The following is an 18,268-nucleotide window of genomic DNA, read 5'->3' as shown; positions in this document are numbered from 1 at the left end:
GACTATCGAAACAATGATATGTTCAATACGAATGTCACACGTAACTACAGACACATTGAGCCTTGCGCGAGTTCACGCCACCACGTGGCGCTGTTTTTCTTGTGTTCATTTTGACTACCCGTCTTCATCCGATTTCGACTCGTCTAGGAAGTAAGGGACGCCGATTGACAACCTAACTTGTCAGTGTGAAAGCTAAGCTCGGCGAAAATTCAAGCGATCTTGGTTCAAGTTGACACTGTGCGGTATCCTGTATACGTGGTGCACAGTGTGCTTCCGAGACTGTTATGTGAAGGAACGGTCGTGCACAATTTGTGTCGTTAACTCATCACTTTTTTTGTTCTTTGTTGGATGAACAAGTCTGCTGAGTTCAAGTTTAGTCCGTGAAAAGCTGCGACAGGGATCGAAAGTTCTTTAGATTTCGGTGTTAAGTTGTTTTGGGCAGTTTGCATGAATAATCTAGCGTAAATATAAATATATTCGTTTGGCGAACAGTCGGAACTTTTCGACAGGAGTCACTGGCTGTCAGAAATAGACCGCTTCACGTGTGAACTGAAACCTGTTTTATCGCGCACTAGTCATCGGATATCGTCAGTTGAGCATCGATTTTTTCGGCAGATTTGAGATACTTTGCAAACGTATTTATCTGACTTCAGTATTCGGTTCTGGAATTGTGGCTATATTTATTTTCAGTAATATACACCTATTTATTACTTAGTTATTTATTCGGCTGCACCATGGCAGTGATCACGACTGGCGGAAGCGCCGCTGGACACGACGTTTTTCCAACGAAAATGCGCGTCTACGGCAACTACCGAACGCCGACAGCGGATGTCCCAGGTAAGCGATTGCCCTTAGTCGTCGCTTCCGATATTTCTATGTCAGATTATTTGGGTTAGTTATCGAAAGCATACCCTGTTCACGTCTAATTACTATTAACAGCAGGAAATGTCGTGGATAGGAATGTCCGAGTGTTTGGTGCCTATGGCAGGAACATTAGACAAAAATCTACTTGAAAACCAAGTCATATATAGACATTCAGGGAGGCATTTTTTTCGCAGAACCATATAATCTAGCTAGTGCCGAATCTAATTTTCAATTATAGAATAAAAGAAGCGTGCTCATAAGCGAAAAATCGAACAAGCTTGATAGACATTGACAGCCAAATCCCTGACCTAGGGAAGCTCAACGCTGTATGATAATGTTACCATTTAGATATATATAACTTACCTTCCTTATTAATCGATACAACGGACCGTATCTGGAACGAATACTTTTATTTGATGATGATTTATTTGATTTACTGATGATCTGTTTGACAAACCTAAAAGTGCAATTGTCGAGTTTCTTTTAGAACCGCTATTTCGCTGGCTAGCAGATCAATATGTCTTCAAAAGGTATGATCAGAGTTACGCTTGTTTAGCTTCTGAGCGAACCAGTGCAGTACGTTCTATACCAGGAAGTTTCGTTTGCAGCTAGTTAGAAATTTAGGTGCTCTTAACCTGAGAATGTAGTCACGATTCAACTAAAAATTTGAACCACTGAAAACTTGACAAGTTTATACGGCGCTGCGTATACGTAATAATGTGATGACTGTGTGCGCGATGCAGACTTGTACGAGAGGGCATTCATCCTTTGCCCATCCTTCATCCCATTATCAGATGGGGCAAAACAGAGATGAGGACTGGCACAGGTTAGGTTGTCGCCTGTGACACGTTGACTTCGCTTCCCTTTATCAAATTCTATACACACAATGGAGGTGGCCTATTTTGAATTTAGGATCGTGCTAATGGTGCAAGTAATGGCAACATTATTAATTGATCGAGCCGTTTATGAGGCTTCGGACGCATGCACTATGCGTCTTCTTTTCTGATGCAACATTATCAGTTCGTACATCCTATGACAATGATTCATCTCAGATATCCATACGCTTTCAAATGATATAGTTATTCTAATGTATAATTATATAACTTTGCGCACTTGTAGGCCACGGGGTGAGATCAGGATAACATCAATTGTTTTTTTCTGTTTTTCAGCTGTTACTTGGATAGTTTATAGTCAAACGGATGATACAGCTATATCAACCGAAACCGTAGAAAGAAATTTATTACTTCGGGCGACCTTATTCGCTGTTAGGCAGAGTTGAGCATACGTGGCCTTACAAACACGGTGTCAAAATTTGCTGTTGTCATTTCTCGAGGAATGAAGCCTTACGGCGCCGATACCCCGCAATTTTGCTTATGGCCCAATACGCACTAATAATGACAAATTTAAATCATCTTTAGAAAATGTCGACATCATGGATTGATCCCATCTTATTTTCTATTTAAATCTCTTGTTTCTTGCCTCGAAATGATCATATTTGATAAGGTCATATGAAATTTACATGGAACAGAAGGCATTTTCTTAAAAAATAATGTTCAATAATGCAAGCGAACAAGATTCCGTGTGAGGCCAAGGTACTTTCCTGCTGACACAGAGTGTGAAATTGATTTTGCTAAACGCATCATTGTTTTACCGAATAGGTGTCCTTCTTTGATTGTCCTTCTTAACTAGCAGTAGCCTATGCATGGAGTGCTGAAAAAGTACTTTGATGAATTGCGTACCCCTACTACTTGTTTACCGAGTGCTAGGGCTGATTGATGAAATGTTAGCACCTATATTTTATTTCTGGTGCTCAACTGGGACCTACTGAACAACACAATGCCTTCCGTCCGATTTGCGTCCCTTTCCGTTACTCCTGGTTTGCGGAAAAATGGCCAGGTCGTAAACATGATAGAACGAAGTCCAGTTTTATATTGCAACCAGTAAAATGCGCATTATGTCACCTAAAGTTTTACTTGTTACCCCGTCCTACAAACTCTTGAGAACAAGCCCGGTACTACAGAACGTTTCGAAATTTCCTCAGAAGATGCATATCACTAGTAAAAATCCATAGCAGAAGTTAACGACTATCCTATTAGGTCTCTGAGCGGCCGAATTGAAGCTCGACAAACATATATCAGTAGATCACCTGCAAGCAGTCCTTATTTTGCGTACTTTCACACGGAAGTATCACAATAATTATGTAGATAAGCCTCCATTGTAGTTATCCTCAGTCCATGGTCATTGCAAGGAGTAAAACATAACGACCCGTCATTGTATAAGAACGTTTCTGCAAAATGGTACTTCTACTTTGCATAGCACTTTATGCGATTTGAGGGCAACTTAAATGTGTATGAGTTTTTTTCAGGGACCCCCAGCGTCGCGCTAGCACACATTAGGCCTACGTAGACGATTGTATTCTTCATCATTCAATGACGTATCGCTACGATACATAGGCGCATACACATATGTACGCATACACAGGCTGTGTGATATGTTTTAATCGACTATGAACATGGAAGTTAAGTTAACTCGTAGATCATAATTGTCTAACTCACATAACAAATGCCATTTATTAGCGTTAGTCATCTGCTTTAATCAGACCGCTGAGATCGGAGACTACCGTATCGAAGCAAGCGTATATACAAGAAAAAAACGTCAAAAAACAAAATTGTAACAGCTTTAACTACATTAGCCAGAAGCCGATTTTTTGTCCTTTAAACGTTGCCTTCACTACTCTATTAGTATAAATTTATTTGAAACATCAGGGCTATTGAACATTTTCAGTGTATGATATCATCATAAATATATTTTCAATGCATCTTTACCTAAGGAGTGCTCAAAAAATATACTCATGTTAGTATCCTATTAGTATAATCGAAGACATATATAATTTTTGCTAAATTTAGTAACGGTGGTGAATATGTTTGCACATAAAAAACTACGCTACTGGTTTCCCTATAATAGTGATTATGATTTTACATTCATTTTGGGTCAGCTCCTTACCTAGATCATCAGTGAAATACGCCCCACTGTCTGAGTGACTTGTGGGTATTTATTACCATCCATTCCATGCAGCGAAATTCGCCGGGAAGTTTTGTTCAGTAGTCAGAGCAGGTGCATTCAGAATCGTCACCGCTAAGCCTGATCTGCTAGTGGTGCTACCGCACGAGCTGCTTGTGTTATTCCCTCCCTCCACCACCCCGACCACCATCATCAGGAAAACTTGCATTTAATTGAGTAGCGCTGCTGCCTAGCCCAAGTCGTGTTACCTGCCTGATTCCGTCTTATCCCGTGAGACATCACTAATGATGAAGCTGGGGGGTGCACTGCTTCTTACAAAACTACGATGTCTGCGTCATGGTCGATATAATTTGTCGAAGGAAGAAGCATTCCCCACCACCATTCGTCAGAGGGAAGATAACGCAACGTTACCATTGTGGCACAAAGTCAGCCAGAGGGGCTGAACGGTTTGCACCGACTTGCAGGCTTTGGTCCTAAAACGGCGTCCTTGTTGGGCCTACAGGCCACACGGATAGCATCCTCCTGAGTCAGCTAGGGTTCGTCGATACTCGTTTTGGTGTCACTGGAGGGCAATATCGGACGGGGCGAAACGTCATGTTGTTTTGCTCCATTCAGCTGCTGCCATGTGCCTTATGAGTTGCTAAGGCAGCTAAAGAAAATGTGGAAGGGAAATACATTGAAAGAAAAAAAAAATGATAAATGAAGCTCACCTGCGTGTACTATAGCGCGTTAAGACGAAGTTCGATATTGCTTGGCGCAGACTCGCTAATGGCACGATAGAAGGCACTATTATGCAGTTTGGCCATATCAATGCAACATGAATTCTAATATCATTTAGCCGAATTAAACCAAAACTGTACAACATATTGAACCGTTACGTAAAGTTGAAACGCTGGAGGGCAAAGAACATTGTTCATGGACTAAATCAGTTCAATAGATACAGAGAAACATGTACGTACAACGTAAATATTTTTTGTGCTTTGTTTACGGTTGTCAATACATGCCGACGAGTGCTAGCAGTCCAGCTCAGTTGAGTCATTGGAAACCACATTGTCTTTCTTATCGTCGGCACTGTTGACGTGTAGTAGAAGTTAGAATTTCCCCATCATTATCATCATCGATATGTTCTTGCTGTTAGTTATTCCGCTGGTCTTTATTTATGCCGTATGTAGTCTGGTGAATTGGTCATCCACCACGCGTAGACGAGGCAGCCCCCCCGAGGCATCGCCGATTCAGGACTGCGATGGTGAGTCGGAGCCCGAGCTCGGTCCGGCGACAGTCAGGACTATCCTTTACGTCGGGCTAACTATTCGATGGAGCCTCGAGTCCAGCAGCTCCGTAAGCTTCAACCAACACCTTAAGTCCCCCGTAATCCCCGTCTTGCCGCCAACTGGAGCCGTCGAATTACCGGGCCCTATTTCCTTATTTGGCGGCCTGACGTTGCTGCCTTTATCACCATGTGGGCGGCGGTGGCGCCGTCGTGCGAGGCTTACCGACACTAGCGGAAGCTTTTGGGAACGGGATTGAAAAGGGGGCCTCGGCAGTTGCCGGCCTGGTTGCCAGGGCTTCACTATAGAAGCCTATGCTACCGGGTACAGTATGACTAGAGTCGTGCTGGCCTGCCGATGGGGGCCTTTCACGCGGAGCGAAAGGCCCCCGCCATCGGCAGTCAACCTCATCATCGCCGAGAGGGAAGGTTGCGCGCGCAAGGGCCCCGTTGCCCTCGCGGTCTTTTGTTGGTATTTTGTGTCTGCGTGGGCCCTCACCGTTATCATTTAGTTGGTTTGTACGGTTTTGGGCGAAGCTGAGCTCCAGGGGGCGACTAGCAGCAGACCAAGCCAAGTAAGGCGTTCTGCTACGAAAGCTCATCATCGTTGCTTAGTGGTTGGTTTCGTTCGCAGCTGTAAACTCCAAGTGTTCCACCCTTGCGGTGTACGTTCCCTCGCATCCGATCTCTATCTACGATACAGCAGAAGATCTTCGTCAAAATTTATCTTCTATCTTCTCTCAATTGTCGGCCTTTTGGTCGAAATTACTACCCGTGCTGTCTGTCATTGTGTTTTCCGCCTCGTGTACGTCACTACAACAACCTCTGTTGCGTCATTGTTACGACCAACCGTTGACGTTTACCCGGCTATCGACAATAGACTAGGTGGCGACAACGAGGTAACAAGCAGCAGTTCTGCTTCACCATAGCGATAATCAGCTACAGCAAGAGCAACAACAACGTGCAATAATTGTATTTTATAAAACAACGAATAGTTATACGACGAATACAGTTTCTCTGGCTATCTTGCCTGAACGCCCGGAATTACGTGCGTGATAATACGACTGTCCGCCGATAGCTTTACACTTTGGCAATAGCGTCTTTAACTCCTCTTGCAGCAGCAATCGCGGGTGACGGTTTTAGTTCCAGTGAACCAAGCCAATATATGTATTGCGGCGTCTATTTTGCGTTTGATCGTCGTCCGTTCGTTTAACTGGAGACCTCCTTCCCCCAAACCCCTAATTGGTCGTCTGTCGTTGCTTGCGCCCTTAGACGGACAACTGTTAGGATCGGACAAGAGCTATTCGACGTGGCAGTACGTGACAGGTCTCCGCACGGTATTGAGCTACAAGTATCACGACTATATTGTCCTGGCTCAAATCGAATTCGTTTGACAACCATCACCAACGCTCCATCTACTTAGTAATCGTTGCTGATGTTGCTATCAACAATTAGGCAATTATAAACCTACATAACCTTGATAACCGTATCTAGTGCGTTTAATTGTGTGTCTGTGTTATCTCTGCTTCAGCACCAATAACCAGCCAACAGTGTCCAGTGTTCAATTCAACTACGACGACGCGTACAACAACGGCATCAATAATATCGCGTTGCTTTTCATCGTGTTTGACGCGTTTCGTGCGCACCACCCGGTTACAACGTCTATAGTGTCGTTCGTCCACCATTCGACTACTACATCTATTGCCACCTTTGAAGGATTGAGTTTTTTTGCCACTGTCAAACTTTGTTTTTTGCAATCCAATAAGTACATCATCCAGTCAAATACGGACGTGCACAGTGAATAGTGTCGCTATAGGCGGAAATCTGTTATTTTCTTTGCGTCTACTACTATAACCCTTTGGGAGAGGAAAGTGGGACGGCTCACTGGGTGTCACTGCAATCTACAAGAGATTCGTTTATCAGCTTCAGCGTGTGTCCCTAAAGATCACTAGCTCTTAGCGGCAAGACGTCTAAATGTCGTTGCTGGGAAGGCGAAAGAACGACGCGAACTTTCACTAACGCACAGCCAGGCCGGCGTTGCCACAAGTTTCTGCCGAGGACGACCAAGTAAAAGGGTTTCACGATAAACCTGCCTGTTGCGGGCGGCTCTGAACGTGTTCACGAGCGTCAGACGCTGCTACAGAGAACATTTCTCTCTTCTTTGAGATAGCGTTTTTGCAACGAAATTTAATTCCTTGGTTTACAGAGATAGGCTGTTGGTCGACGATTGACGGCTGCACATAGCGCACGACTGTTTCCCGGTCGAACAGATAGTTGTTGTCAAGCCATTTTATTGATTTCGACAAACGTCATATCGTGACCGTGCTTTCGAATTCTACGTCAGCTGGATCTGTCTGTCTAAGCTCAACCCATAGTGTTACCGCGACGTTAGGTGTGAACAAGATTTTTCGCCAACGTTCCTAATCAACAGTTTCAATGTGTTTTCAATCAGTGTGAGAACAAGCAAGATATACTACTTCGATTGCTGCGTGGAGCGTCAAGAAAATACAAGATTCTATCTACGTCTGCTCGATTCGCGTAACAGACCTACTTACCGTTGTTTATTGACGGGTTACGTAGCTAACGAATTAGCTGCTGCTGCTGCTGCTGTTATCTACTAATCATTATAGAATAGCAATTTTGTCTAGCCGTTTTTGCTGTTCGAATCGTCAAAGTTTCTGTCCGAGTTATTGTCAACTTACTATACCCACTAGTCACTTATCTGTTGGCTTAGTGCAAACTTCTTAAACATACACAACTCTCAAGTTGTTAATTCGTCATCAGTCAACTTACTCTACCCTATGTACTGATCCAATCGTTAGTGCACAATTCTGGCCAGGTGCTGCTAATAGCCAAATCGCTGGTAAATAAAGCACTTTCTTCAAAGTTTGTGGCCGAATTTATCGATCTAGCGTACCACCAATACTCAGTAGTTCACTGGCTTGTGTTTCTGCGACAGCTGCCGCCGACGAATATTTTATTATTCCTACAACGGGCCACCGGAACTAGCCTGAAAATATCAGGCACCATTTACACTTATTTTCTCACCTGGTCCAATACGGGCTCTATTTAATTTGACGGTTGGACACCGACAGAGACTTCATCGTTGTCGAGACCGGCTCCTGAAAACTCTCCCGTTGCCATCATCATCCATATTCCTACCATTGCAAGAAGTCTTCTGCGTGTTCTGTGTTCTTCCATTTAGCGACCAGCTACAACGAATAGTCAAATCACTCGCAAATAGACCATCCAGCCAGCTAAAAACACCGACTATTCGCCTGGTGTCGTTAGGCTATCCAGCACTGCAAGCAATTATCAGCTAACAACGGTACCTACGTTTAGCTAATAAATCCTTCCTTTGAAACTTCCATTTTGCCTTTCGGCGCATCCCTCCCGTTGCCATACACGTACACGGTGAACTGTGTCATACACCAGCTATAACGAGCACAATTTCCCTCAAGAGCGAGTCAATAAGCATCTACCGGCAAACGATACTGCTACCCGAATTTTCATCAGCATTGATCAAGGTAAGAGAGACGACGGCTCGCAAAAGACACATTGCTAGAAGTGTTTGCATTGAAATCAAATGAACATAGTAATATGACTGTAGAACGAAATTATCGTGTAGCTTTCTGCAGTGACGGAAAGCGAAATGCTTCAAAGAGATTGTCTTGTGCTGTAGTAAATGTGTGTTTTTTTCGACAAACGTGAAAAAGTGCCTGCGTCTGATAATACGGCAACTTTGGAGGATTCAAGCTCGTTTCTTGTGCCTTCTTAAAGTTGCTTTTGTCCATTCAGGCAACGTAACTACCCTTCGTTTCTCCTAGGAACAAACAGATCTCGCTCCGCACTCACCAATATACGTTCTAAGAGTATACATAGTTCATGCATCGTTTTCATGATAAGCTATCTTTAACATCTAATATAACTGTCATCTGTCCAGTTTCCAATCGTTTCTTGCTCTCGTTTGGCGTGAACATTGCCCATATCATTCAGCCGACTGCTGTCGGAGACGCTAGGCTCGAGTTCTGGATACCATTCTCTCTTTCCTGACAATTCCTCCTTTTGCGCCGAGTCACATGGCGTCGGAGCTCGAGACGACGTGGACCATATGGAGCGAACGAAGACCTAAGTGTGCGGCAACGCCAAGTGTTTGAATCGTCCATCCAAAGTTTGCAGACGACACAGCCATCGGACGCGGGCTGCCAGATGGCCTGACAGGGGAGCGAATGGATGAGTGTACAGCAAGGCTGTACGACATGCAGTGGTGATAATCAGCCTTTGCCTGTTGTTTTGTTTGATAACGACGACGACAACATCTACGATGATGATGATAACACGTTTATCTTAAACATTTTTCCCACAAGCTTTTTATATTCGCGTGTATCAGGCAACGTTGTCACGAGGCTTCTTAGCCACAACTGGACAATCATTTTTCGTCCGACCCCAGCCCAACCAGAATCAGTTAGTCCACACGCCCGTCTCGCCTGTGCACCCGTGTGGTGTACCAATATTTACCAACGCATAGACAGAATAGGCGACAAGGGCCCGACGCGGCCTTGTGGTAGCGAACGCCCACGATTCCATCAGCTAAATGAAGGATGTTTTGAATACCCCCTTCCTTTGAAGGTCGGTGTTTACCCACCTTGTTTCAAAAATAGACCGACTACCCGCATTGAAGCACTCATCGCTGTACAGATCTGAGCATCATTTGGATAACCTTCCTGTTACAATACTCGTGATTTTTGCGATCTCATTGTTGTCTATTCGTCTTATCTGTGTGTACACGTGTGTCTATCTCATGCTGATGTACTTAGCTCGTGCCAGCCACTAATTCTTGTTACCTCAGTGCCTGCTATTGGATCATTTACTGTCTGCGCCCGTTAGCCTGATGGGGGTTGTCGTGCACCGATAATGCATCCTTTCTTCCTCGTAAGCCTCCAATGAGCAAAAGCAGATTGTCTTCATCGGCATTGCGGCGATTTGTATGTTCCCCTTCGAACGAACTGCCGGAATCGTCTAGCATTGTGTTTCGTTCCGTGCGCGTTCCGTCCAAGAGAAAAAGACTAGTCTAACGGAGAAGGCCAGAAATATCATTTCGACCCTCCTTTGCATCGACTGGACCTCAGATATACATTGTCATGCCAGCAATCTTGTGTCTCCACGCACATGCACACGCATACCCATACGCACACACACATGCGTGATATCACGGTTGGCATTGATTACATCATACTATCATTATTATACTCTCTCAACTCGACCTTCATGCCGGTTGCCAACGATGCCGACCGTTCCTTTGGCTTCGAAGCACAATATTATCGTGGAAAAATGGCCTTTGCATTGGGCCTGTGAGTTTTGGGATGCAATGTTGCTGTAGCAAGCGAGCAAACAGCAAAGACCGCCGCTGCTAACGATCGCTTTCAACCCGTCTGTGGTCCCCATCGATCGCTGAGAACCAAGCCGGGTTGGCATGTACCAACTGACTTGGAGCATCGTCCGCTCGGAGTACCGCTGACTTGGAACGCCGCCACAGCCGCCATCACGCGGTTAGCGGTAATGGCGGCGGGCACTTGGCGGCTGCTCGTTGCCGGTCGACGGTATCTGTCCGCTCTTAGCCCGGTTGGCCCTTTCCGGAATGTTCCTTGTTTGCTGCAGGACCACCGACATTCTGAGGGCTGGGAAAAGCGGGGGAGGTTTAGCGTAGCTACAGTGGCCATGGAGGGAACGGAGGGTGCGAGCTGAACGCTGCACCGACGGGATAAATTTTTCCTTCTACTTTTCAGGTCAGGACAAACTCGCTTTTTTCCAACGACAAAATAGCTGAGTCGGAACGAGCAAGTAGTTATGCGGCACGCAGAAAACTAGTACACATTTAGAAGAAGGAAGCTTTTTGCAAGGCGACTCCAAGGGCTCCATAGCTAGGTCATCGTGTTTTAAATAAAACGGCCACATGTTGTGTTACAGGCTGAATCAGATTGGCCGTCTGTTGTCACATGACCGTAGGCGAAGAGAAGCAACCAAAGAGGGAGGCCGTTCAACGGCGTTCGAAGAACGGAACGAACCGAACCCGCCGTTGCGTTGTTTGAGCTGTCTGAGTGCGGAGTTAGCGGTGACGATGGTGGTGAAGCAGCAGCGGTAGCCCTGTGGAGCGCGTGCTAAGCGATAGAGGAAAACCCAGCAAAGCGGAGTCCTTTGGATGGCGAGTTAAGGAGAGGCTCCAAGATGGCGGCCACCGTGCTCGAAAGAATATTGCCTTATATACAGGCATCCTCACTGACGAAGCCGATAGTATCGGCGGAGAAGGCACCAGCCTGCCAGCACAAGGGCAACTAACACAGACTGACGCCGAAAGCGGTTCAGGTTAATAACAAGTGCGCGCCGCATGACGCGTTAGATCATGAACTTTGTATTTGGTAAGGTGGTAGTACCGGCGGAAGCTTGCCAGCTCTAATGGAGTGCCGAAGACCGCATAACTTAGTGGAGTGGCTGGCCGCGAAGGTAGATTTTTAGTAGCGCGTAGAAATTCTTCCACAAATAGATAATTAGTAAAAGATCCAGTAGTAACTTGGTCAGTTTTTTTTTTTTTTTTTTCGAGCACAACGCGCTGAATAAGCACAAATGGTGCCAGCAAGCGGAGAGCCGATCTAGCTAAAACTGGCTGAAAAAAACCTAGCGAGACAGAAGCAGATACGCAGGAAGCAAAAACTTTTAGCATCTGCTGACTCTATTACCTACAGGGAGTGATGCGAAGTCAATATTGGTTAGGTGAAGGAGCAGCCTATTGCTATACACTAGAGTTACATGTACGAAGCGGAAATCGGAAGCAGTGAGAAAGCCGAAATTGTTTACTGCTGAAAATAATGACAAAAGCGTTTTATTTCAGACTAATGTGAACAGCCTGGATTTTTTAATGGCCGATACAAACAGTGGCGGCTAGATGCCCTCTGGGAATATTATGGGTAACTATCAAAACATAGTTGCGTTAAGGTCTATGCCCGATGACATACTGGTGATAATTATGGGAGAAAGCACTAGTTTTATTTGCATCTTCGAAGCCGGAAGAAAGTACGGATGCATTATATAGAATATTATCGCGTGTTCCGCGGTCCGATTGGCTCACATATGCGTTGTATGAGTATTTCTTATGGTGTTATATTATGATATCAATTGATAAAGATAACCCTGCGTTTGACCTGAAGATTCAAGACATTGTACACAGAAAGCTCTGCTGAGTTCGCTGCCAGTCGCTCGAAGCCCTCCAAATACTACTGAAAGATTGTGCCGCCTTTAAGGGTAAACAGAGCTAAATGCCATACATACGGAAATGTTAGTTGATGCTGCTAAAAGGACAGATAGTCATAAAAAAGGCAGTATCTTCATACATAAGGATCGCCAGTCGGTGATGCACAGCTCTCGTGTTAAGACCTTTTGATTTATGGACTCGCATATGATAGTTGTGTATAAATAATCGCGTACCGGATCCATTGAGTCCTTCAGAACCTCTAAGGGAAGCTGTTTCGGCAAATCTGTCGAGAATGATTCACTTATCCAACGAGTCGTTCGATTCTTTTCCTCGTACACCTTTAACCTGAAATTTTAAAATAGCGAACCTATTTCATTCAGTGATATTAATGGTAGCAACTGGTTTGAGCCGAACAATATGAGTCTGCTTGACAATATATACGATATTTACGTACAAACGATATATATATATACCATTCTACAAATTTATTCATCTACCTACAATCTCATAATCGTTTTACTCGACGCAATTCAGTGAGTCTAGATCCGAGTGTAGCCTCTATTAGGCTATTTATTTATAGGCTATGACTACTATTGCTATTTGTGCCGCAGTTATATAGCAAATTAGCTCTAAATTCTCATATATGATCAACGAATATTAAGCAACTATAATAATAGCCGCCTATAAACAGCCCGTGTGTTATATAATAAACAGGTAAGTCGATGCAGCTCGGTAGTTTCGTAATCCGCTTAATACGGTCATGCGTCTTATGTCCATTTGTTTGCGTCTGCGACAGCGTGAAATTTGAATACTTGCAGCTTGTTGATCTATGGCTCCGTGGCCCCACCTCTCACCCTTTTTCTTTCGCGCGATAATTCAAAAGCTGCTACTCGATCGAACTTTTTCTACCCATTTAAGCGAAAATGTCACGCGCACATCGAACGCACTACATCAAATCGTACCGTAGACAAGACCGCTTAGAGGCGGTCAGGTTCAGACGGACGAAATGAGCACGAACGAATAGACAACCAGAGTCGTTGAACGTATGCGGAAAGAAATTCTTACTTTATCGTAGAAAGCGTCGAAACGGCGACGCGACCATATTCGAACCCTGCGCATGATCTCTGCATTCAGATATGCGTTGACGTACCTGATGAACCAGTCTGAGTCGAGAATTCTGTGGACAGTACAGATTGTAGTATCCTTCACCAGGCAAACACTCTCCATGGATCAGCAGAAGGCTTTAGGATAGAAGTGTATGTATGACGAACTTTTTTCTTCTATCTCAGACCTCTCGGTATATCTTCTAGAAACTACCGTACTGTGAAGGTGGGCTGAAAACTGAAAATTTACCGAATGTTTTAGTTAGGTTTGCGTGATTGGCCGCAGCTGTTGCAGAGAGCATTTTTTTAGTATTTATATTGTGTTTCAATAAGATGCTACTGCTGATACGTGGTTAGTTTACGTTGAAGCAGCTTTATGAAGACAAGACAGACAGATTTCGACAGTTGATTCGATAGTAAAGGACACACGATGAAAAGGTCATAAAGACGCAGGTAACTACTTGTAAGGGGAGAAAAATTGCCGATAAGGAGAAAGCGACGGAGTAGTATTACTTAGCTATAGCTCGACAAACATAAGCAAAGCTTAGGATTGAAGATACCACTGACACCGAGCTTGCAGGCTAGTCGTAAATAGGCTTAATAAAAATGAGAAGTTGAAACTGAATTTATATATATACATATATATAAATGTAAATCCGATTCCTTCGTTCCGCTGCAGTAGATCGTTGAAATATATTTTTCATATGAGGAGGACTACATCTCGTTACCGCTATAAAAACAACCTTTAATTTTGCTATATATATAGTTTCAGTGAGTGCCGCTGACTAATGCATCCTGTAAGTACCGATTCCACTAATGTGTAATGCTTGTAAAATTCTTCAGCTGTTACGGAACATACATTTGGTATATTTTAATGGATTGTGGATCCGCGTAAGATGCACCAGCGGTCAACATGGGGAGTCAAGACTCGTCAACATGGAATTGCCGATTCAAATGAGTTCATGAATTTTAAATGACTTAATCAATAATCGCAACAAAAAACTAAGAGCCTACCCCTAAGTACCTTCTGCCCGTATCGAGCACTTTTCTATCGCTACTTCGAGCTTCAAAAACCCATATGCTATTTGACATCAAGGTCTTGCTAACTCTTTTCAAATAAACTAGTCATTTTAGTCCTTACTTCAAAATGGCAGATCTTGATAACAAACGCGTATCCAGGCTGATCTGAAGTGGACATTTCGGACGTTATTTTGTTCCTCCTACGTTGTTTCCTTTCCGGATTTGTGACCTTCACCGTGGGACCATGACAAATACAAACTGCAGGGACCTTCCCGATCCTAGTCCTCGACCCTTGCGAGTAGTGTCAAAAATGGTTTCGCATCACTGGGACTACATTTATTGTGTGTTGGTATTATGTTTTTGCTTTTGACACTTCGTGTTATCGTTATAATCTGTACCCTTTGATCTCGAGCTTTTTGTTGGAACTGGGAAGAAAAAAAAACATGGGTCTGTAACGGTCAATTTACTTACGGTATTTTCCTCTGTTTCCGAATCGGATATTTTGTCTGTCCGCTTTTAGCTTCGTTTGTTTTGCATATGCTCTGGTTACGTATAGCGTAGTACGGTGGAGCCTCCTTCATCATTGTTACGAAGGTCCGTGCGAGAGCATGAGCTTGATAGTGATCGCGGACTCTCGGCTTTAGAGGTCTAGAGGCAACTTGGAACGAGAGTAAATAGAGGAAAAATAGCTTTTAGTGAGCAAACCCGTATCGAGCTTATATTGCACACTGCTATATTATAGATAGTGGAACGTCAATGTACAACTTGAAAGAATAAAAGAAGGTAATGGGTTTGAGGAAAAATTCTAGTGGGAATGAACTCGATGCATTCGAGAGGTAATGAAACCCCTCGTCGTGCATTGGTTTCGTTTATCTGAATAAATGAAATTTTCCTGGTTGTCAGATAATGTATTCCAGACCACTTTTTTGGAAAAACTATGTATTTGTAGTAATTTTGTGAGACTCTTTCCTTTGTGTTCTATTGCGGAAGCAATGCAAGTTTATTTTGGACAGATATTTATGTACCTACAATAGTTTTGATTAGAAAAGGTCCAAGTTGGACTTTCTATTTTTTGTCAACTAAATACTTTTTTGTCTTCTTCTAACATCTAGAGTCTTAGAGTCTTCTTCTAGATTCTTGCTGACAAGAACTAGACAAACGCTATGTTTAATGTAAATGCTTAACGTTATGACGTTTCTAGATACGCGCTCTTTACAAAGATCAAATCTCTCTTTAAGGATTATTTGATCCCACTATGGATTTATCGTAGTCACCGCAACGACAGCTGCTCTCAGGTTAACCCCAGCACCCCTCACCTATGTTGCGGATTAGCGAGGTCTGTTAGCAGGTGAGTCGGCCTTGTATGTTGTGCATTCGCTCGTTGCGGGCACTTCTGTGTGGTAAGCAGGCTCATCAAACACCCCCAATGCCGACTCGTTGCGGAAGGATTTTACCCCGACTTCTTCCAATAAAATTGAGACACCTTCTCTTTGCCTGAAGCAAACAACAATTCACTCCTGAGTTACTAAATTGAGCCGTGACTGCTTTCACTAGCACAGGGGTAACACGATGCAATATCGGCTGGCCGCGTTGGTTAGACGATAGGTAAAGAGACAGTTATCAATGCCTAAGCGTTTAGGTATTTTTGGGGTAAAGAAAGAGGGATGGAGAAGGAGTGGCGAAGCGTACTGGGTGATCGAGCGCCGAAAATGACAACGCCCACGAGCCACAGTCTCATTATGGGAACCATTTCGCCTATGGTCGTTCATGAAACGAAGTGAACAAAAGCTCGCACTGACGGCTATGACTTGCTTCTGCCCTTACAAAATGGTCCACTAGTGCAGTCCATAACGTAGCGTTTCCCAAAGCTCTATCAGCGCTATCGTCGTCGATTTCGGATCCAGTTGGTTATTCCTTATATGTGTCGTTCCCATGCGCTCTCCTGGAAGGAAAGGGTCTGAGGTGATATAACGTGGCTCGTATTCCAGGGAGCGCAGCAAAGACGATGGCCGAAGAGTAGAACTGAACAGAATTCTTCTGCTGTTCTAACCGGTGCGCTAGCAAAGGTGACTAGCTTGAAGCTTGACAGATCTCGCGTGTGTTTACTGTCAACATTCACTTTGCAACAATGAGCTTATATCCGTCTGAATTGAGGCCCAAGGGCGGGCCAATATGAGGCGCAAGCTTTGAGGAGCTCTATAAAAAAAATCGAAAATGCTGACCGGTGGTGAAAAGTTTGACGGACAGAGTATGGCTCGCCAGTATGCCAAAGTAGTGATGCAAAATCGTTCCACGGCGGAGCCGAATTCGCCCAGAACGCGGATGTACCATCGGATACTCCTAATCGACTGCACCGTTCAACTAACTTCGACACCCCAGAACACACAAGGTTTCCTGGGAGCCCTTGTCCCATTCCGCTTCTTGCACTTAGCTTCGTCACCGGGCGAGAAGCGCGCAAGCCCTGGGTCGTCGAATCTTGCCGATCGCCTGACCACGGCACGCGCATTTACCTGCATCCAGTTTGCAAGGCAAGGTCAATATCTAGGTCGTTCTTGCCTCAATGCTTGGACGACGCGTAGCGACGGTGGTAGTAAGCGCATAGATGGAGGTATCGCATACTACATTTGCGCTGCCCTGGTACCATCTACACGATTCAGTGTGGCACGATATTGCTCAACTACGAAGAGGCTTAGCGGGAAAGAGTCATGACATAAAGCTACTGAATGTTAGAGCACAGGTAACCGACCGGTATAGAATGGGGAACCAAAAGGTGAACGATCGTTCACGTCACTTCATCGTTTTGCTTCGTCAGAAAGTGGACTGAGAGCGACAGGACTCACAAACAATACCAAAGTTGCCCCCAACGATAGCGACTATCCCCTGTCGGAAGGAGCTTGGAAGGAGTAAACCGCACTCATAACTACTTCGGCTCCCTTCTTATCGCTATCTGCTGAACATCGGCCGGTCATTGGCCGAAGTCCGGAGTTTGCTTGCGTTCAGTCAGCTGTGAAGGTGAAAAAAAAAACCCGAAAATACTATAGAATAGCGAAGAACAAGGTAACGCCAATGCAACACGAGCTCCCGTTTACCACCAACTCGCATCAAAAAAACATCCTTTTTCAGTCCTTAGCGATCCGCCTCAGTATAATCAGCTACAAAAGCTACTGAAGATTATTGAAGATTCGAGCCTGCCGCCATGTAAGTAAATCGTTTTCAATGCAAGAAGTAGCGGCGCTCGACGAGAAAATCACGTGCGTTTATTACGATCCTATTACGATCATGAAGCACTCAGGTTAGGACTCGAGCGGCAGCGTGGCTATGTAGCCAATTAATTAGTCACCGAGCATGCAGGACAAAAAAAAGTACCCGTTATAATGTACATATCATACACGCAAAGGACATCTGTATATTTTATGTAGTGGCAGACACCCGCCTCTGTGAAATGCATAGACTAACGCCTTTTTAGCACCAGCCGCCTTCTCTTGCGCCACAATGTCGAAGGGCAGAAGCAAAAGGTAGCGATTGTATCCATCTTGTCCCGACTCTATCCTTCTATGTTGTTCTTTTTCATAACCTTCTTATTTTGCCGGCAAATATATATGTATATATATACAATTACCTGTAGATGCAGCATGTACCTTAGTGCTTCTCCGTGATAGTCTGTGCCGCTGCGACTGCTGTTACAGATAGTCTTCATATGCGCAGCCAGAGTCGGGTCATACGCTGGCTTATACGAAGCTACTAGCT

General features: G+C 44.4%; 1 protein-coding gene and 1 long non-coding RNA gene across 11 annotated transcripts in view; one reads left to right on the top strand and one right to left on the bottom strand.

Annotated features, from left to right (window-relative positions):
* The first annotated feature begins 26 nt into the window (after positions 1-26).
* Positions 27-18,268, top strand: part of LOC111250370 (ELAV-like protein 1) — a 333,939-nt gene continuing 315,697 nt past the window's right edge. For 3 of the 10 annotated variants that reach the window (XM_022805507.2, XM_086988641.1, XM_086988638.1), the window contains exon 1: positions 5,648-8,679. Coding sequence is in view for 5 of the 10 variants with exons in the window: in XM_086988636.1 (XP_086844762.1) it covers positions 735-837 (103 nt within the window). In the remaining 5 variants the exon portion in view is untranslated. Of the gene's footprint in view, positions 838-5,647; positions 8,680-18,268 lie in introns of those variants that run through there. The other 7 variants (XM_086988637.1, XM_086988634.1, XM_086988632.1 and 4 more) reach the window with 6 other exon arrangements.
* Positions 12,058-15,157, bottom strand: LOC147755748 (uncharacterized). Its single transcript, XR_015327435.1, has 3 exons — positions 14,993-15,157; positions 13,549-13,739; positions 12,058-12,743 (listed from the first exon to the last, which is right to left on the bottom strand). It is a non-coding gene; the product is annotated as an uncharacterized LOC147755748 (long non-coding RNA).

Source organism: Varroa destructor, unplaced genomic scaffold (assembly GCF_002443255.2).
Source record: "Varroa destructor unplaced genomic scaffold, Vdes_3.0 BEIS01000004.1, whole genome shotgun sequence".
In the NCBI taxonomy this organism is placed as follows: Eukaryota; Metazoa; Arthropoda; class Arachnida; order Mesostigmata; family Varroidae; genus Varroa; species Varroa destructor.
Note: the sequence above shows the minus strand (reverse complement) of the source record. Positions and strands in the feature narration are given on the sequence as shown.